Source organism: Girardinichthys multiradiatus, chromosome 12 (assembly GCF_021462225.1).
Source record: "Girardinichthys multiradiatus isolate DD_20200921_A chromosome 12, DD_fGirMul_XY1, whole genome shotgun sequence".
NCBI lineage: Eukaryota > Metazoa > Chordata > Actinopteri > Cyprinodontiformes > Goodeidae > Girardinichthys > Girardinichthys multiradiatus.
Window position 1 is genome coordinate 51,355,018 of NC_061805.1, and position 18,819 is coordinate 51,373,836.

At 40.0% G+C, this 18,819-nt stretch overlaps 2 protein-coding genes and 1 long non-coding RNA gene across 3 annotated transcripts; 2 read left to right on the forward strand and 1 right to left on the reverse strand.

Annotated features, from left to right (window-relative positions):
- The first annotated feature begins 1,095 nt into the window (after window positions 1-1,095).
- Window positions 1,096-3,722, forward strand: LOC124877226. The gene is made up of 3 exons (XR_007040471.1): window positions 1,096-1,150; window positions 2,252-2,423; window positions 2,610-3,722. It is a non-coding gene; the product is annotated as an uncharacterized LOC124877226 (long non-coding RNA).
- A 170-nt stretch (window positions 3,723-3,892) lies between these two features.
- On the reverse strand, window positions 3,893-9,093 carry LOC124877225 (actin, cytoplasmic-like). The gene is made up of 9 exons (XM_047380295.1): window positions 8,938-9,093; window positions 7,342-7,466; window positions 7,140-7,268; window positions 6,867-6,977; window positions 5,403-5,487; window positions 5,096-5,257; window positions 4,821-5,012; window positions 4,434-4,615; window positions 3,893-4,191 (listed from the first exon to the last, which is right to left on the reverse strand). Exons 2-9 carry the CDS (start codon window positions 7,462-7,464, stop codon window positions 4,048-4,050), a joined length of 1,128 nt encoding a protein of 375 aa, XP_047236251.1. The 5' UTR covers window positions 7,465-7,466; window positions 8,938-9,093; the 3' UTR covers window positions 3,893-4,047.
- A 1,040-nt stretch (window positions 9,094-10,133) lies between these two features.
- LOC124877408 (actin-5-like) lies at window positions 10,134-16,226 on the forward strand. Its single transcript, XM_047380556.1, has 9 exons — window positions 10,134-10,159; window positions 10,891-11,015; window positions 11,089-11,217; window positions 11,381-11,491; window positions 11,604-11,688; window positions 11,774-11,935; window positions 12,017-12,208; window positions 12,358-12,539; window positions 15,008-16,226. Exons 2-9 carry the CDS (start codon window positions 10,893-10,895, stop codon window positions 15,149-15,151), a joined length of 1,128 nt encoding a protein of 375 aa, XP_047236512.1. The 5' UTR covers window positions 10,134-10,159; window positions 10,891-10,892; the 3' UTR covers window positions 15,152-16,226.
- Window positions 16,227-18,819: the final 2,593 nt, after the last annotated feature.

Genomic DNA, 18,819 nt, shown 5'->3' on the forward strand with positions numbered 1-18,819 from the left:
CCTGTGTAAAATTCATTTTCTAAAAGTGCTTTTAATCTGACCAACGAGCCTCATCAGAATGCAGGTTTATTGAATATAATTTTTAACAGGTTCCCTCCTGCTGGTTTCCAGCTGATGGTTTATCTGTGTCCAGTTAAAGAAAATGATTTTAATAAACATATTCGGCATTTTTTGGACAGGAAGTAGCTTAGTTGTTGGTTGGGTTGCATAACTGATTGATTATTGATTGGTTGGTTTGTTGCTCAGTGGCTTCTTGTCGGTTTAAGTGTTTATTTGTAGGTTTGTTTCATTCTGGGTTGGTTTTATTGGTGAGCTCGATGATTTTCCTGGTCTTCTCCTGTAAAACAGAAAAATCTCCAGCCAAGCAGAAGCCATCAAATATTTTCAACACATGGATAAAAAAAGGCTCTGTTCTGATATTAAACTCTTTGTGACGGTTTATTGCAGTGAAACTCACACTTAATCCTATAAAATACTAAAAGCTGGACTTTAATTAGAACAACGTAAATATGCAGCAATTAACATAGGGTGAGATGCAATAAATAGATGTTCAGAAATGATCAGAACCTAAAACACTGCAGATGTTCAGATGGAAACGTTTACACATATTTCTGCCAGTGATTCTGTTATGTTTTATGAATAGTGTGTCAGTTTTACTTCCTAACAGAGAACTGGCCACAGACGTGAAGTCATTTCTGTTCCTCATTAATCTGCAAACATTTTAGAAAGAGGCCTCTATACTTGACTAACGTCTCTGAGAAAAGCCTCAAATCTACGAAGCCTTTAAAGAAAACGAAATCAAAATAAAAGGTAGAAATTTCTCCTTCAGAATCAGAACCACAGACCTTTAACAGAACTCTGGTCAACCAGCCAGTTTCTCCTCAACGTCCCGAGATCATAATTAAAAGCTAGAGGTGATTGAACCTTCACAGCTTCCCTCCACATATCTGCTCAGGTCTCAGAATCATTTAAACCTCTTTTAAAAACTCATCAGCATCTGACTCAATACAACATCAATGTTATATCCCCCCCTTGTGGTTAGTTTGGGTATAATCACATCCAGCACTGATTACTGATGTGGGACACCTGAACACCTGGTAAGGTTCTAAACCCAGACCTTCATCTGAGGTGTCTCTGCTCTCTTCCTCAGGTATGCTGCTGCCTTCTGCTTCATATATTATTGTGAAATACAACACTTTCATATTCATCCTCCACTCATTCACATCTCTGATTTCACTGACTTCACATTTTATATTTCACACCTTGATTTCTAACCTTAGTTTGTGATAAATGCATGCATTTAACACAAACATGCATCTCTAGATTCACTGTTCTGTCTGCCTCAACAGTGCAACTTTATTTTCTTACCAACATTAACATTTCACCTAAACTAGTCATAATTCTCTAATTGGTAAAGAAACATTTTGTAATGGTGGCCAGTATCAGCAATTAGAAAATTAATCTCTGAAAATTATAGAACACGATATTCACAGAGCAGATCTGCTGGTTACTGATTTTTATACAAACATATGCAGACATTAAAGAGCAGAAATAATTACTAACCTGAACTCACAGCCCTGGAGACTTTCTCCTTCACAGCAGTGTTGGTGTTGCCAGCTGACAGTTACTGAAAGGTCCGGTGACACCAGTAGAACTTATCTATCTCAAACCAAAGTTGAAGGGACCTTCCAGGAATCCTTGTTGGATCCAGTTATCCTCGGGTGACCCCCACCAAACCCATTTACCCACCTCTGTGACCTCCATAGACTCTTCATGGACTTCACCTTCTGTGCCTTTTCGGGCCGATCTTTGGGCCTCCTACCTGAACCGGACCCGAGCCACACACGTGAACCCTTGTTTCTGGACCCATCGCCTGCTTATATTCTGAGTATCTGCTCATGGACTCTACACTGTTAGGCAGTTTAAACAAATATTGCTTGTAGACAGAATTACTATCTGCAGATTTCAACAAATTCACGGCTAATAGATGCATCTTAACTAAGTGGTCAGAACGTTTAATCAACAAGTTAATAAAAGTTTTCTTAGTTCTGAAATTTTAATGACTTTAGCCATTAAATCAGAGTTTATATAGCAGACTGAAGCATAAGTAGTTATAATTCTAGTTATTCATCTCATGCACAGGAGGTCAGAGGACTCATTTATTCTTTAAAAGCTGCAGAGAGTAATGAATAAATCTAAACCTGAATGTTTCAACTGTTTTTATTCAACTCAGAGTATTTATGAGTTTCAGGTCAGTCCTGCATTCATGCACTGATGCAACCAGAAGGAGACGCTTGAAGGTTGGAGCCTCACAAAACATCTTCGTCATCAGCTGGAGGTGGCTCTGGAAGAACTCATGATGGAGTGAGGACAGAAGATGCTGTAGAAGTTCAGTGGAATATTAAATATTAGTGAGGCTTCAGGTGTGATTAACAGCAGGCCTCCTTCCACTAATATTCCACTATCAGTAAAATGTTACAACATCTGTGTAAATATTATTATGGTTACTGTTATTATCTGGGGCAGCAGTTTATCTGGACCAGATTGGAGATAAAATGTAGAACTGCTGATTTTTGAATAATGATTTACTCTTTTATCTACCAAACCAGACTTACTGGAAGAACTCTTAGCACCTCCTCCATCCAGAAACATGTGGTTTGCTATGAAGCTTCTCAACTTATAGCTTGAACTAAAAACTAAGAGAATATGAAGAAGCCTAGTTCATTCTCAGCATACAAAACACAAACGTTATCTAGACAGACAAACAGCACCCTGAAGATCAAGGAACCCAACAGAGAGGTCAAGGAGGAGAAAGTGTTTCCGTTTAAAGCAGGGTGAGGTTCTACAGCAACATCCCAAGCTTTGGACATCTCAGAGTTCTGTTCATCTGAACATGGAGAGAGGACGGGTCACCTGCAGACCTACCAAGACATGGAGGTCCACCTCGACAGACAGGCTGGGCAGAGATATTAATCAGAGAAGCAACCAAGACATCCAAGGTGACTCTGGAGGAGCAAGAAAACAACAGCAACCCGAGACTTCATATTTATGCATGAGACACAAACGAAACCTTAGAACATTATCTCTATAAATTCAGTTAGTTTTCGTCTTTTTGCAAAGTCTCATTTTTATTTTTTATCTCAGTTAATGAAAATGTTTTTTTTACTTCTAGGTTTGGTTATTTCGTTAGTTTTCATTAAGGATAATCTCACTGCTGAGTAGAGAATCTGTTAGGAGGAATAATGGATGTTTTTTCTGTATTTGTTTGATTGTTTTTAGCATTATTTTAGTTGTATGATTTTTATTGTTGCTTCACCATAATTTAAAAATGAGCCACACCTGTCTGGATGGAACAACCAATCAGAACGCAGCTCTAGGTTTTTAAAGTACACAGCAGAGGGGGAGAGGAGCCCTCCTCCGCGAAGGCGCGGATGACGACCAGCATAAGAGAATTGAGACCTCAGAACCAGGCCCAGAACCAGGATCAAGGAGGGTCTGTAGGAAGCGCTGAAAGAAATCCAGCAGCAGAAGAAGAGCAGCAGCAGTCGAGACCTCAGGAAGTGGGCCGAGCCCTAAAGTCTAATCTTTGATCTGGGTTTTAGTTGTTTCATATTTCTTAGCTGGAATTTGGATATTTTTTTTTTTTTACAACTTTTTGTTTCTGGGATTTAGTTGATTTTCATTTAGTTTTTATTGTAATAAACTTTTCAGCCATTTTTAAACCTGATTATCGTCTTCCTTAGTTGCCATGTTGGCCGTCTTCACCCGGTTCTGATGAAGTTTAAAACATCATTACAGTTTTAAATTGTTTGAATCTCCCCTTTAACCAGATAATAGCAAACATGTAGAATAAATTCATTCATGAAACTAACCAAGAGCTCAAAGGAAGAGGTTGTTCTATGAATCAAACATTTTATTGGGGTCACAGGGTTCAACAACAGCCGTTTCACAGTTTAGTGTCTTAAATTAAGGGTGAAGCTGAGCTGTGGTCGTTTAGTTCTGCAGATGAAATCATGTCTGCTGTCTGGACTCAGGAAACCGAGCTGCCTAGAAACATTTGCGGTGGACGATGCCAGGTCCAGACTCATCGTACTCCTGCTTGCTGATCCACAACTGCTGGAAGGTTGAGAGGGAGCCCAGGATGGAGCCGCCGATCCAGACGGAGTACTTCCTCTCCGGTGGAGCGATAACCTGGAAAACAAGTGATGCATGATCTCCAAGACATTAATTCACAAGAATGTTGGACATTTAACCCAACATGGTTTGATCTTACATGGGATGGTTGCACATTATTTTCTAGATTAAATATCATAAAAAGGAAACACGAAAAAGGAACATAAGGAAAGTAAGGAGACATTCTGACATGAAGCAGGATTAAATATAATATTGATTTGCTGATCTGCATAAAACAAAGAGATAAATAAGTTGTGTACCTTGATTTTCATGCTTTTTGAAGCCATGGCAGTCATCTCCTTCTGCATGCGGTCTGCGATGCCAGGGAACATGGTGGTTCCTCCAGACAGCACGATGTTTGCATACAGGGAACAACGGATGTCCACGTCACACTTCCTGATGCTGTTGAAGGTGGTCTCATCGATCCCTTGTGCCTCCATCCCTGAAACATCAGAGTTCATTAGCTGCCAACAGGGTTGTTTCAGGCAAACACATGTCCAGGTTTAGGAGAGCAGACAGATATTTCAGAAAGATCTAAGTAGGAAATATTGCACAGTTATTGCTGCAGTTCTCAATAAAATGTATAAACTGTGAAAACTACATTCTGATCAGTTTATCAAGAAAAGTGTCCAGAGATCATCACAAACCGACGAATGCAGGCTGGAAGAGGACCTCGGGACAGCGGAACCGTTCGTCTCCGATGGTGATGACTTGTCCATCAGGAAGCTCGTATTCCCTCTCCTGAGCAGAAGACTTCTCTGCCATCTCCAACTCCCGGTCATAGTCCAAAGCCACGTAGCAGAGCTTCTCCTTCATGTCTCGAACAATTTCCTTCTCGGCTGAAGTTCAGAGTCAGGGCGTCCCACCGTCAACACATGAAGTTCAGGAAATAATCTTTCCGGACACTCAGTTTGTGTCTCACCTGTTGTGTTGAAATGGTGACCTCTCTCTGTGAGGATCTTGGTCAGGTAGTCTGTCAGATCTCTACCAGCCAGATTCAGACGGAGGATACCATGAGGAAGACCGTAACCCTCGTAGATCGGCACCGTGTGAGAGACGCCGTCACCAGAGTCCAGCACAATACCTGCAAGGAAACATCAGAGTCCTATAAATAAATGTTGGAGAACCTTCCTGGTTCCAGATTCAGACCTCCAGACCATCGTTCCACTGAAACTTCACTGCAGTTCCATTAATGTTCACTAAGGGTCAAACAACGTGTCTTGACTGACCTGTGGTGCGACCTGAGGCGTACAGAGACAGGACAGCCTGAATGGCCACATACATGGCAGGAGCGCTGAACGTCTCAAACATGATCTGGAACGAGAAACCGGGATCAAGTGGTACCCAATGGACCCCGACGTTTAAAACAGATCGTTCTGTTAAGCTTCAGGTGTTGACAGATACACAGATGTTCTATGTTGGGCTGCACCTCTCACTAAGTACATTTTACATTCAGAATTATCGTGTACTATTTTGTTAAAAAAAAAAACAGCTGCAGGTGTAGAAGCAAGCAGGGTGTAATCTTTTATACTCTTCATCCTTCTTTCTCTCCTTCACTCTTTCCTCCTTTTCCCCCATCTCTCTCTTTTTCAATCTTCTGTTTTCCATTTCATTTCAGTCTCCGTGTTTGTAACAATTGAAATATTCCCAAAGAAGTTTATAATAAAGTTTCTTTTATAAATATCAAGCAGAGCTTTAAAGCATTAGCTGTAATGCTCCACTTGTGAAAGTAAATCGGTTGTGCTTCTTCTTGGCAGTCAGACAACAATCCTGAGCTCTACTCTGCCGGACAGGACACGGTAAAAAAATAAATAAAATAAAATAAAACAGATCGTTCTTTGCTTTTCTCCCCTAAAAACATCAGTTACTCATTATTTTAAAATGTCTTTAAGGTTCTTCTGGCGGACAGAACTTCGTCGACTCCAGAGAGAAGAAAGACAGAGAGTCACAATTATTTTCATGTTCATTACGTTTTCACATGAACCCAGGCTGGTTTGGCATTAAAACTATTTGATGATGTTAAACATTTAAGAAATCTTTAACAGGGTAAATACTTTTTCACCTAAACAGCTTAGAATCAACAACAAAATTAAACAAATATTAATTAATTTTAATCACATATGTCCACAAAATCAGGCTTGTGTTGCACCCTCTAACCCAGAGTTCAGAGGTAGGATAACCTTCAACATCTAACAGAGTCTTCACTCCTTCCACGCGTTCATGGTTGGATTAAACGTCTGCTGATTGGCGAGTTTAGTGAAAGACAAACTTTGCAAAGAGATTTAGAAAGGATCTAAATGACGATTATATTTTTACACCTTTACACGCTGAAGACAGCCATCAATGAATGGAGTAAATTTGGGATACCAGAGACATTGTGAAAACTGGACGTTTGATCCAGAAACAACAGGCAGAAGGTGGTTGAGTTTGTCACCATGCAGGAGGAGAGGTGGAACCTGCTGGGTTTCCTTAGAAAGAACATTTCTACCAGTCTGAAAAATGAACTGAACTTTACTGCATGGTTTTAGAACCAGGATCAAATCTGAATGAACGTAACTGGCTTAGAATCTATCTGGATGATTGGATTGAATGAAATGCACATTCCTGTGTTCAAAGGAACAACCCTCATCAGCTTGAGATGATGGCTGGGTTCAGGAGGCTTCTGGACCGGGGTTCGGTCGGTCAGAACCTACCTGGGTCATCGTCTCCCTGTTATTTTTAGGATTGAGTGGAGCCTCTGTCAGCAGAACTGGATGTTCCTCAGGAGCAACACGGAGCTCATTGTAGAAGGTGTGATGCCAGATCTGCACAAGTTTGACAAAAACTTAGTTTGAAAGAAATGTTCTGTTCAGTTTTCTGAATTTAATCTTAATTTAATTTAATAAGGAGACGAGAAGAATGTGATGTTTGGTAAAATGACCGACTCAAACTAAGCTAAACTAAAGGTTTTCGCTGCTAAGTCTCACCTTCTCCATGTCGTCCCAGTTGGAAATGATCCCATGCTCGATGGGATACTTCAGGGTCAGGATTCCTCTCTTGCTCTGCGCCTCGTCTCCCACATAGCTGTCCTTCTGTCCCATTCCCACCATCACACCCTGCACACAAAACACACCTTCAGTTTGAGTCTGTCAGCCCTTCGGTGCTTGGAGGAGCCATTGATGTTCAGACCTGGTGTCTGGGACGCCCAACGATGGACGGGAAGACGGCCCGAGGAGCATCATCCCCAGCGAACCCAGCCTTGCACATACCAGAACCATTGTCAATAACGAGTGCGGCAATATCATCATCCATTTCTGAAAGAAAACATTTTCAGAAATTCATCATTTTATCTTCCAGGAAACTTCAGATTCTTACTGAAGTTCAATAATTTCAAACAAATTAGAGAATCAGAATATGTAACACATTTTTATATCAACACTGTTTCATCTTTAGCTTTAACATAAAATAATGTCCTGCAAAACCTTATAAAGGCTTGGATGCTTAAAAACAAAATATGAGCTCTGTGTTTCATCAAATAATAATAATAAAGAGGAATAACCCAGATATGACAATGTTTTACACACCTGTCCACCTCTAGGCTCACTGTGTCACCTTTTACCATCTAATACCTTCTTTTAGTTCCATCCTACCAGATATTTATTATTAGTAGTAATATTTAGTTCATTTGCAATCTGATTTAAGGTTTCATTGTTAAACTGAGCTCCTGCAAAAACATTTCCTTTGTTCTGTGTCTCTGGTACCAGCTGGGTGTCGGCAGAAACAAGCAGCACCACGGTTGAAGCAAAGAGTCACTTTAAACACTTTAAAAGACACTGATAGAAAAACGCTTGAAATTTTATAGGGCAGTCCGTCTTTTCTTGTAAAGCAGATCTATTCTGATCCAAGTCATAAATAACTATATCTTTGCATTATTTTTGTGTTTTAAACATCATGTATAGTGATTACCGTAGAGACCAGGAAGAAGCTTTATTAGCGCAGCTCTTTGAGAAAATAATGCTAAACATGATATTTATGTCACTGAGGGGACAGAATAAAACATTTAAGAAAAACTCACTGATAGACCTGCAGGGGGCGCAAGATGATCTCTATGGTTTTATTCAATTCTGTTCAAACTGGTTTTAATGTTGAGTCACGTGGACACCAACACACACACACACACACACACACACCAACACACACACACACACACACACCAACACACACACACACACCAACACACACACACACACACACCAACACACACACACGCACGCACGCACACGCACACCAACACACACACACACACACACACACACACACACACACACACAAAAACACCAACACACACACACACACACACACGCACGCACGCACGCACACACACACCAACACACACACAATAATAATAATAATAATAATAATAATATTGAAAATGATAAGTCAGTTGTTTCTCATATTTAGAATTTTTCTGCACATCCCAGAGGTCCGAATCACAGTAACAGGGTTCTATTGTTACCTGGACATGGCAGGACGACCTGAACTGAAATCTTATTAGTTATATTAAATCATATCAAAAACCACCATGTTTTCATTTTGATGTTTAATGTTTTTTAATTGAAATAAAAGATGAAACATAGAAAGAGTAAATATGCAGTAAAGATGAACTATTTTCATGCACATTTAATAAAAAATATTCCCATCAGTTAGCTGCTTTAGGACCTATTTTAAACTAAATTAATTTGATTGTTAATATTAATAGGAACATAAAGGGAACGTGTATCCTACCTGCTGCAGGTGAGCTTTTGGTGGCCTGTCAGTGAAGTCTCACAGATGTTTCACTTCCACCTGTCTTTATGTAATCTGGTGACTTTCAGCTGCAAACGGAAACCCTGAAGAGGCCGGGCAGCTCAGTGATGCTGCTGCTACACTACTAGTGATAATGCATTATTGTTTGCTACATTAGTGTGGTTTGGTAAAACCAAATATGGGCATCAGCAGCAGGGGAGGGACATTTAGCAGATATAGACAATGATGCCAACTAGACTTCAACCTCTGGACAGCTGCAGCTCAGGCAGGAGATAAATGAACAGCTGCTGATTTGTAGGAATTCAATCCTGAGATAAGACAATCAGAGTGTCTCCGTTTCATAATGTCTATTAAAAAGGACCGTTTAATGCAGTTGACGCAGTTATAAACATTTAAAGACAGAACCGATGTGTTGATAAATGATCTCTTGTTTACCAGAAATGCTGAAATATCACTAGGCTACACGTCATCGGGTCAGAAATCACCTCACAGAAACTGTGACTGACTTATCTGACAATCTGGGATTACTATCATTAAGTCTGTGCTGCGTCAGGAAATCATCTCTTACATGTGAGATTATGCAACCTGAAAAACCATGTAACACTAAGATTAGTCCCAGATGGACGCCATATTGGAAAGATATTAGAAGTTATAGCAACTATTAGATACATTCATATATTTGGCATCTGGTATAGTTTTTTATTTACCCCCATTTACTCTGATGCCTCTTGATGAAATGCAACCCATTGCCTTCACCGGTGACCTAATCAAGGTTCACCTTCCAGCAGGACAATGACTCTGAACATACAGCCAGAAATAAAAATGTACACCAAACCTTTCAGATGATTGAAAATACATAAAATACTGTTTAGATAAAGTAGTACTTTGTGGTTGTTTGCGTGGACCTGAAAGGTGTCTTATTTGGCTCCACAGTTTTACTGCAGCATATCAAGCTGATTGTGATGAATGTAAAAATAATCCATCATATTTTGATAATTAACCATGCTGTATGAATCCATACTACTTATTATAACATCAGGATGTTATTGTTTTTACAAAATGATACCAGGCCTTGGATGCAGTTACAAACACTGAACAGCAGGAGGAACGCTGTGGTCCAGCAGAGACAAAAAACTGAACAAAGGTCGTTTTTTATCCACTCGCCTACAGGAAGTTAGAGCTTGTGGCCCACCTTCAACAGGTAAGTGTCGGAATGAGTCTTCTTTTGTTTTTCTTCTGTTTTAACAGCTGAACCGAGGATTCTGTTAATGAACGCCCTTAACTGGATCCACTGTGGGATAAATAATGTGTTTCTTGTTAAATGGAGGTTCTGAACCCCACTCTGATATGTGAAGGAATGATTTTTGCTTTTGGTAATGAACTAACCGTTCAAGATGCATCCTCCCTCTGGTCCACTGATGTGTGTGAGTAGGTACCAGCACCACTATGGCCCCAAACAGGATCAATGGGTAAAGAAAGTGGAAAGATTTTCTCATGAACCTTTTTTTTCCATCAACCTCATTTATAAACTCTGAGTCCAGATTAACTCCATTATTTACCCAGCAGAGGGAAACAGACCATGAATTCATGTTAAGGACTCATAGCCTTTGTTGGTGCAACTTAAAATGTTGTTATTGCACAGTAACACACACACACACACACACACACACACACACAGGTTCATGCTCTGGAACTGCAGCTGCTGTGACCACTATGCACCCCCTGTTGTTGCTGTCTGTCAAACTCGATCCATTTTTCTTAATTAACCAAGCTGCCCTGATGCCCCTGGACACATCCCATCAGATATGGGAGACCCCCCCAGAGGAACAGTTTATCTGGATCCTACAAGAAGTAGAGCATTACAGTGATGTGAGAGAGATGTCAGGGTTTAAATCCTACACTTTTTGTCCTTAATGCAACATTTGGTTTCAGAAATGGAGACAGAAATTGCTCCACTTGTTATAGACAACGGCTCCGGTTTTACCAAAGCCGGTTTTTCTGGAGATGATTTTCCCCGCGCTGTCTTCCCATCGGCTGTTGGCCGCCCCAGGCTCCAGGTCCGAACAGAACTTTGCATTTGTCTCAGGAATGAATGAGTGACAGTAGGTAAATGAAGGTGTTTGTGTGCAGGGTCTGGCTGTGGGCAGTGGGGAGAGGGACAGCTTTGTAGGAAATGAAGCCCTGAGTCACAGAGACACGCTGACCATAAAGAATCCCATTGATCGCGGCATCGTCATCAATTGGGACGACATGGAGAAGGTGAGAAATCTTTCTTCAGTCAGACTGATCCATAATCATTCCTGTACCAAACATCTTGATGGTCCAACAGTTGGTTTAAACCAGGACACGGCATGATCTGTTTGAAACTGAAGTTGTCTTGAATTTTATCAGTCAGTGGAGGCTTCTATGTTGTGTTTTACAGATCTGGCATCACACCTTCTACAACGAGCTTCATGTTGATCCTGCAAAGCATCCAGTCCTGCTGACAGAGGCTCCACTCAACCCTAAACCAAACAAGGAGAAGATGACCCAAGTGAGTCCAGTCTAATAATACTACAGTTTAAATTCACCCTGAAGAAAAAACATTTCTTCTAGCACAGGTCAGAGAAAGACTCTTAACCCCAGGCCTTCTGTCACTGGTCCAGGTCATGTTTGAGACCTTCAGCTCTCCTGCCATGTATGTGGCCATCCAGCCTGTCCTGTCCATGTATTCTTCTGGTCGTACCACCGGTTGGTAAACTTACTTAGCAGATACGCTGTTGTACTATAAATTAAAAGTATTCCAGGGTTTTCTGATCCTATTTGTGTCCTGAAGGTATTGTGATGGGTTCTGGAGAGGGTATCAGTCATGCTGTGCCAATTTATGAAGGCTACGCTCTGCCTCAAGCCCTCCTCCGCCTGAATCTGGGTGGTGTAGATCTGACGGATTACCTGAAGAAGATCCTAAACGACAGAGGCTACAGTGTCGGTACCACTGGTTAGTTAGAACTTGGGCTGATCTTCTAATAAGTCAGGAGGATATTCATTTTGAAAAGTTCTCTGTAACTCTACATTTCAGGTCAGCGTGAGACCATTAATGATATCAAAGAGAAGCTCTGCTATGTGGCATCAGACTTTGAGCAGGAGATGCAGACGGCAGCTTCTTCTCCTTCTCTGGAGAAGACCTATGAGCTCCCTGATGGACAAGTCATTTCCATTAGCAATGAGAGGTTCCGCTGTCCAGAGGTGCTCTTCAAGCCTCATTTGATTGGTTTGTAAAAGCTTTAACGTCTGCTGACCTGCGCATATTTTGCATAAGAGCCAGAAAACATGATGAAGGTCGTTTGGATCAATGAATGACGACTGCGTTAGCATCACAACACTTGTTAATGACACTGACGAAGTTGTTGTGGTTATTAGAAATGGAGCCAGATGGTGTTCATGAAACCATCTACAACAGCATCATGAAGTGTAACTTGGACGTTCGTAAGGACCTTTATGCCAACATTGTGCTGTCTGGAGGTTCCACCCTGTTCCCTGGAATCACTGATCGCTTGCAGAAGGAGATCTCTCACCTTGCTACACCTTCCATGAAAATCCAGGTACATAACTTTCTTTTACATGTTTAATGATATCAATATATTAAAACATCCTTGACTATCTGTTGGTCTGTAAGGATTAGGATTATTGATGAAAGAATATTTATCCAAAATTATCATTAAAAATTATAAAAATGGTTTCCTCAACCAAAAATCATTGCTTACGATGCATTGCGGATTTCTGATTATGGGCTCCAAGCACTTAATAATTATCAATTATTAATGATAATTAATAATTATTAATTTATATATATATATATATATATATATATATATATATATATATATAAATATATATATATATATATAAATATATATATAAATTAATAATTATTAATGATCATTAATAATTAATAATTATTAATTTATATATATAATTTATATATATATATACAATTATTAATTCATATATATATACATAAATTAATAATTAAAATTAATAATTATTAAGTATACTGCACGGTGGCGCAGTTGGTAGCACTGTTGCCTTGCAGCAAGAAGGTCCTGGGTTCGATTCCCGGCCTGGGGTCTTTCTGCATGGAGTTTGCATGTTCTCCCCGTGCATGCGTGGGTTCTCACCGGGTACTCCGGCTTCCTCCCACAGTCCAAAGACATGCCTGTTAGGTTAATTGGTCACTCTAAATTTCCCTTAGGTGTATGAATGAGTGTGTGCTTGGTTGTTTGTGTGTTGCCCTGCGATGGACTGGCGACCTGTCCAGGGTGACCCCGCCTCTCGCCCATAGACTGCTGGAGATAGGCACCAGCTCCCCCGTGACCCACTATGGAATAAGCGGTAGAAAATGAATGAATGAATGAATTATTAAGTATCATTAATATATATATATATATATATATATATATATATATAATGTGAAAATGTACTGAAACAATATTGCCCTGATATAATTACTACTCTGGTCCAAAAACTTTCACCTAACCAACTCAAAGCACTATTCTACACAAAGGGGATAAAAATGTCTACCAAACATAATAATAAAAGAAAATATATGACCATTGAGTGTCTATGAAGATCAAACCAGCAGTTTAATGGACAAAATGTGCAATTTGGGTTCACTTGGAAAGTGAAGTCCTCCTGGTGTGTCGATGTCTCGATTTTCAGCGATCAGCTGGTAGACGACGGGTCTCCTAGCAGCCAGCAGCTGATTCCCCCAAATCTCAAACAAAGGCTCATAAAACTCTGAGACTGGATCTCAGGGGAAAAACTCCAGTTAAAAAACTGGAACAAAGGAGAGATCAGACCGCCGCTGCTTTGAATAGAAAAACTAAAAAAACATGAACACGCACCTTGCTGATTGCATCCACGCTGCGCAAATTCAGTCGCACAGCAAATCAAAACAGTCAGCATAAAACACTTCAATCAATATTGCATGCAACAAGTTGATACCTTGGATTAACTACTGGTGATTCTAAATCATTTTAACCATGCCTCATCCTGCCAAGACCTCTAAATGCACCTATCCGGTTTAATATAAAAAAAAAGAACGAAATTACTTTGACGTTGATTTCTTCTCCTCTGCGGTTGAGGATGGGTCGGGTCTGAAGAAGAATGGTGGTGGTTGGTGGGGGGGGAATGCAGTCGACTGAAGTTCTCCTTGGGATTAAACCTTTGTGGGTTTTCACCTGTGCCGGGTGTCGGCGGGGTTTTCGGTTGGTTTATGAATCTTCTGACCTTCTTGTATCAGACAGATTTCCAGCTTTCAAGCTGTTCTGGGAATGGCCGTGTGGAGCAAAAGTTCGCCTGCGACCTTTTGTCTCTCCAGATATGCGCCCCCGTTGCGTCATCCCGTGAGACACGCTGGAAATGGCAACAAAAATTTGGTTTCCGCAGGTTTTATAGCTCTGATGACTTCAGCTTCGGTGTCCATCCCTGCAACGAAGGCTGAACTGAGCATGTTGAACCGCACAGCCCAATTGGCCCAAATGGATGACCCCAACAGGTCGTAGGGCTCATCGCTGAGTCTGAATTAATGTGAAGCTTCATCTGAAGATGAGGTGTTAGGATGCTTTGGATTACAGGGAAGCATCTAAAAAAGGTACCAGGATTGGGGAAACATTTGCAAGAATATTCAGTAATCCTGGTGACACAGATATAAATCATTTATTGGTAAACTAAATGTAATTTCACTAAACAGATATCTGGGACCATCTTAAAGTTCAATCAAATATAGCAGTTGCTCTGGTGGGATTATCCTGCTACTAAATAATTCAAGGCAACAACACATTATCAGGTCTTTGGACCAAAATGGTCATCGCAGTCAGATGGAAATAGATTATATGTACTCAGTTGGTAATCTGAGGTATCTGCTCTTTGGTTTTGAGCAGTGATGATTTAAGCAGACACAGAGTTTTAATTTCTTTTTCTGGTCATCTAAAATGTCCAAATTTTAAAACTGTTGATCTTTTTGAGCATATTTAGTTATGTCTTCATTTGCCCATCTCTTCTTGCCTAGATCATCGCACCCCCTGAGAGAAGGTACTCTGTCTGGAACGGTGGATCCATCCTGGCCTCCCTCTCCTCCTTCCAGCAGATGTGGATCAGCAAACAGGAGTATGATGAGTCTGGACCTGGCATTGTCCATCGCAAGTGCTTCTAACCTTCTTCCATACCTCTGCCTAGGCTGGACAATATGCTCTTCATCTGCTCCATCCAGCTGGGAGGCATCTGGGTCATTTTGTGTGAACAAGTATAAAAATAATGTATAAAATCAGTGGTTTAAAAATAATTAATTTAGCTGCTGTAAGCTGCAAGAATCTTTCCCAAAGGATCCTTGAATCCATCTATAGGAACCTCCATGCTGATCAGAAATGTTTAAGGCCGTCTCTGTATTGGCTGAGCGTTAATATTATTTTGGTCTTCTTCCTATGGATTATCATCTTAGATCACTAAAATGAATGACATGACTTAAACACTTGATCTTTCAGTAAAATCATGTGTTTTAACCTGAGTTTCCTCATCATTCATTGTTAAACAGCATAGAAACAGGTTCAACGCTTCATTGGCGTAATCAGAGAGACCGTCTCTTCTTGGAGAATCTATGCTCAGACAGCCAGGGTCAGGCTGGGTACGGTCCCCTGATAAAAAGCCCAATATAACCTCCAAACGAAAGATTCAACATATTTTGGGACGATTCTTCTCTGTGGTGGGACTCATTTTCACTGTGAAGGTCCACAGTGTGTCACAGAGTGGGAGTGGGGGTGGATACATAATCAATTTTGCAGCCTTTGACCAGCTTGTGACTGAATTATTGAGAACATTTAGAGTTTATCAGAGAAGTTAAAACCTGAATGATTACAATAAAATTGATTACTCAACTTTTTATCTACAAACAACCTTTTCCCGAGATATAATTTGATATCGTTTGACATTGTTGTCCTATATAGAACCATAGTCCTGGAGAAACATCATCTTATTTCACCACAGATCCACAGTCATCACCAAATATCACCAAAAACTAATCATGAGCTATAAAACCTTTCATCGGTTTTTTTCAAATTAATCTTAATTTCATTCTAGTTACATTTCTAACCCTTGCTTGTAAATTCAACTCATGGGTGTGTGAACTTTCAGGATGTGTGGTACCTGGAGTTGGACTTGTTAAATAAATTTTTGTGCCTTGCTTTGTTTTCTATTTGATTCTCTGCAGGACCTGATAAAAGTATTCAAACCTCTTTAGTGTTGTTCTGTTATGGACTTGATCAATGGGAAGGGTTAGGACAGATGGTTCTGTTTAGTCTTAGAGAGATGCTCCTCAGCTGTCTCCAGAGCACTTATATGAGATAACATGTACGGCGCACTGTGTAAGGTTACTTTTTCCATTGTCAACATGTCTAGGAGAGAACTGAAATAGGTTTCAGCTCGTCTCCTTCTGCAGTGAGTCTGGGTGCCATGATATTGTAAATATGAATCTGAGAATATTATTTAATATTAATATTTTACCAAATAATATTCCGGTCTGTTAAGGGTTGTCCTGTGAATACCAGCCCAGTAAGGTGATGGTATTAGGACAGAATAAAAAGGTGTGAGACGAGCTCTGACATTATTGAACAGCATAAACTCTGCACATATATGGAATGAATTCACACAATTTATTAAAATACAAGAATTTATTAACAAAAATAAGTCAACTCAAAGTCAAACATATTTCAATCAACAAACTCTTTACTTTGCTAAAACAATCCAACTAAACTACCAAGCAGAATTAAAGAATAATGAAGACTAATGGACTATGTACAATATAAACAAGTTGATTAAAGATGATTAGAAATTATGACCAAAAAGAGTGATGCAACATTACCATGAAATGTTTATGTTTGAGAACCACGGATTATCTTGAAGAATCTGGAAATGAAGTTAAGTTAGTTTTGGAACTAACTTAGAAAATAATCAGCAACCTTTAGACAACCATTCACAATGCAAGATCAGATTAAATATAATTTTAATAAAATAATGTTTTAAATAATGATCTGCTGAATAAAACCAACCTCCTGGATGACTAATTCTTAACAGTGTCTAATTAACTGCTTTTATTTATTAAAATAATATTTGAAGAAATATTATTGGGTATTTTGGAAAAGAGCCAAATCTTTCTGGAGAAATGGGGCTTAATGGTGTTTACTTAGTTATCAAATCTAGTAAATGATGTTCAGGGACTATTATTCACTAGCTTGAAAACTAACAACCTTTCTGTTGACTAGCCTTAATGCTAGCACACGTGTTCTTACCGGCTGGCCGTTGGGCTAACAAAGAAGCTAGCTAAAGTGCTAAGCTAGAGATAGCTTAGCGCCAGAATCAACACATACCTTTAAAATACCAGGTTAATAAAAGGGTTAAAATGCATAAGCGCGGACGACGCGTTATGAGCAATGTTCTGGTTAAAACCACCCTTTAAATAAAGTTTATCTTAGCTTTAAAACATACAAAGAACACGAACCGGCCTGGGTGCTACAGGTAGCAGGCTAGCACCAAGATAGCCGAGTTCCACAAAACAAACTTCATAACATGAAAACGTTTAGATCATTTCATCCTAAACCAATCTGTTAATCTGCCCAAAACCTAACCTCTGAACCTGTTGAGGGAATGTCGTCCCAAGGCGAAGTTTGAAGAAGATATCCGTCGTGAACAAAGAGTTAGCTTCCCGCTAACTTCTTCAGTTTCTTCCGATCAGAAGGTGAACAATAGAGTTAGCTCCGTTGAGCTAGGCTTGCAAGACGGCTCGTTCGGTCCGTCGACCAGCTGTTCGTTACTCTAAACACGGTTGCGGGCCATAGTCTTTCCTCCAGACTCGGCTTGTAGAAACAGCTTCTCCACCGGGGCTTCTCTCAATCACCGTTTGCGTCTGCGGGCTTCGGAGAGAAGGTCAGCAATGTTTGTACCTTAATTATCCCTGTTCATGAATGAAAATACCGGATACACAGACAGTATTTCATTCTACTTAACTTTGCAGGAGGTTAATGCACTTTATTTTGAAAAGTTCCAGGAAAGTATGTACCGGAGTTTTAGTTGAAATCCATGGCTGTATGGTCCCAACAATGAGAACCAATATGAAAGCTGTTGAAGCTGCTATAAGGAGAACTTTAGCTTGGTCTAGTCCGAATGATTTGGCAGCACTCCTGAGCAAATGTCCAATGCTGTAAAAATCCTTCTCTCTTGCAAGATATTAATAAAGCTGGTTCTGAGTAACAGTCATTAGTCTCTATCTTGGTAAAAAATATTTTTTTTGTACAACAGACCCATATGCAGACATGCAGGCAGGAGCAGCATGGCGAGTTAAAATATGTAATTAATTCAAGACAAACACTTACAGGACGGCAGGAGGCGAACAGGAAGTGGTATGACGCTGGCATGAACACAAGCAAAAAAACCAGGCATAGACATAAACAGCAGAACCCGGCGAGGAACAACGAGGATCCAGGAACTTAAACAGGTAAAGTAACAGGTGCAGGCCCTGGACTAAATGAAGTGGTGCAGATGAGCAGGATTACATGGAGGTTATGGCTGAGGAGGGAAGACTGATGAACAAGAAAACCTCAGGAACATACAGAACAAACAGGAATAAACTATAAATGTAGATAGAACAGAAGGAAGCAAACACAAAAGCAGCAAATAAGGAAAACATCTAACAGATAAGCATGCGGACACGAACAAACCTAAAAAATATAATGCACAGCAAAACGAAATGATCAAAATACCCACAATATACACTGGATTTAATAAAAGCCTGAATAATTCATTATCAGACACATTTGGCCCTAAATGAAAGTA

Bases quoted from the DNA above. Each gene is read 5' to 3' on its own strand.
- LOC124877225 (XM_047380295.1), bottom strand. From the start codon at position 7,464: ATGGATGATGATATTGCCGCACTCGTTATTGACAATGGTTCTGGTATG. The intron at 5,488-6,866 runs GTAGGTTCTGAC...TTCTCGTTCCAG, and splicing joins ACAGGGAGACGATGACCCAG to ATCATGTTTGAGACGTTCAG. The intron at 4,192-4,433 runs GTACACAACTTA...CTTGTTTTCCAG, and splicing joins CAAAAAGCATGAAAATCAAG to GTTATCGCTCCACCGGAGAG.
- LOC124877408 (XM_047380556.1), top strand. From the start codon at position 10,893: ATGGAGACAGAAATTGCTCCACTTGTTATAGACAACGGCTCCGGTTTT. The intron at 11,218-11,380 runs GTGAGAAATCTT...TGTGTTTTACAG, and splicing joins ATTGGGACGACATGGAGAAG to ATCTGGCATCACACCTTCTA. The intron at 11,689-11,773 runs GTTGGTAAACTT...TGTGTCCTGAAG, and splicing joins TTCTTCTGGTCGTACCACCG to GTATTGTGATGGGTTCTGGA.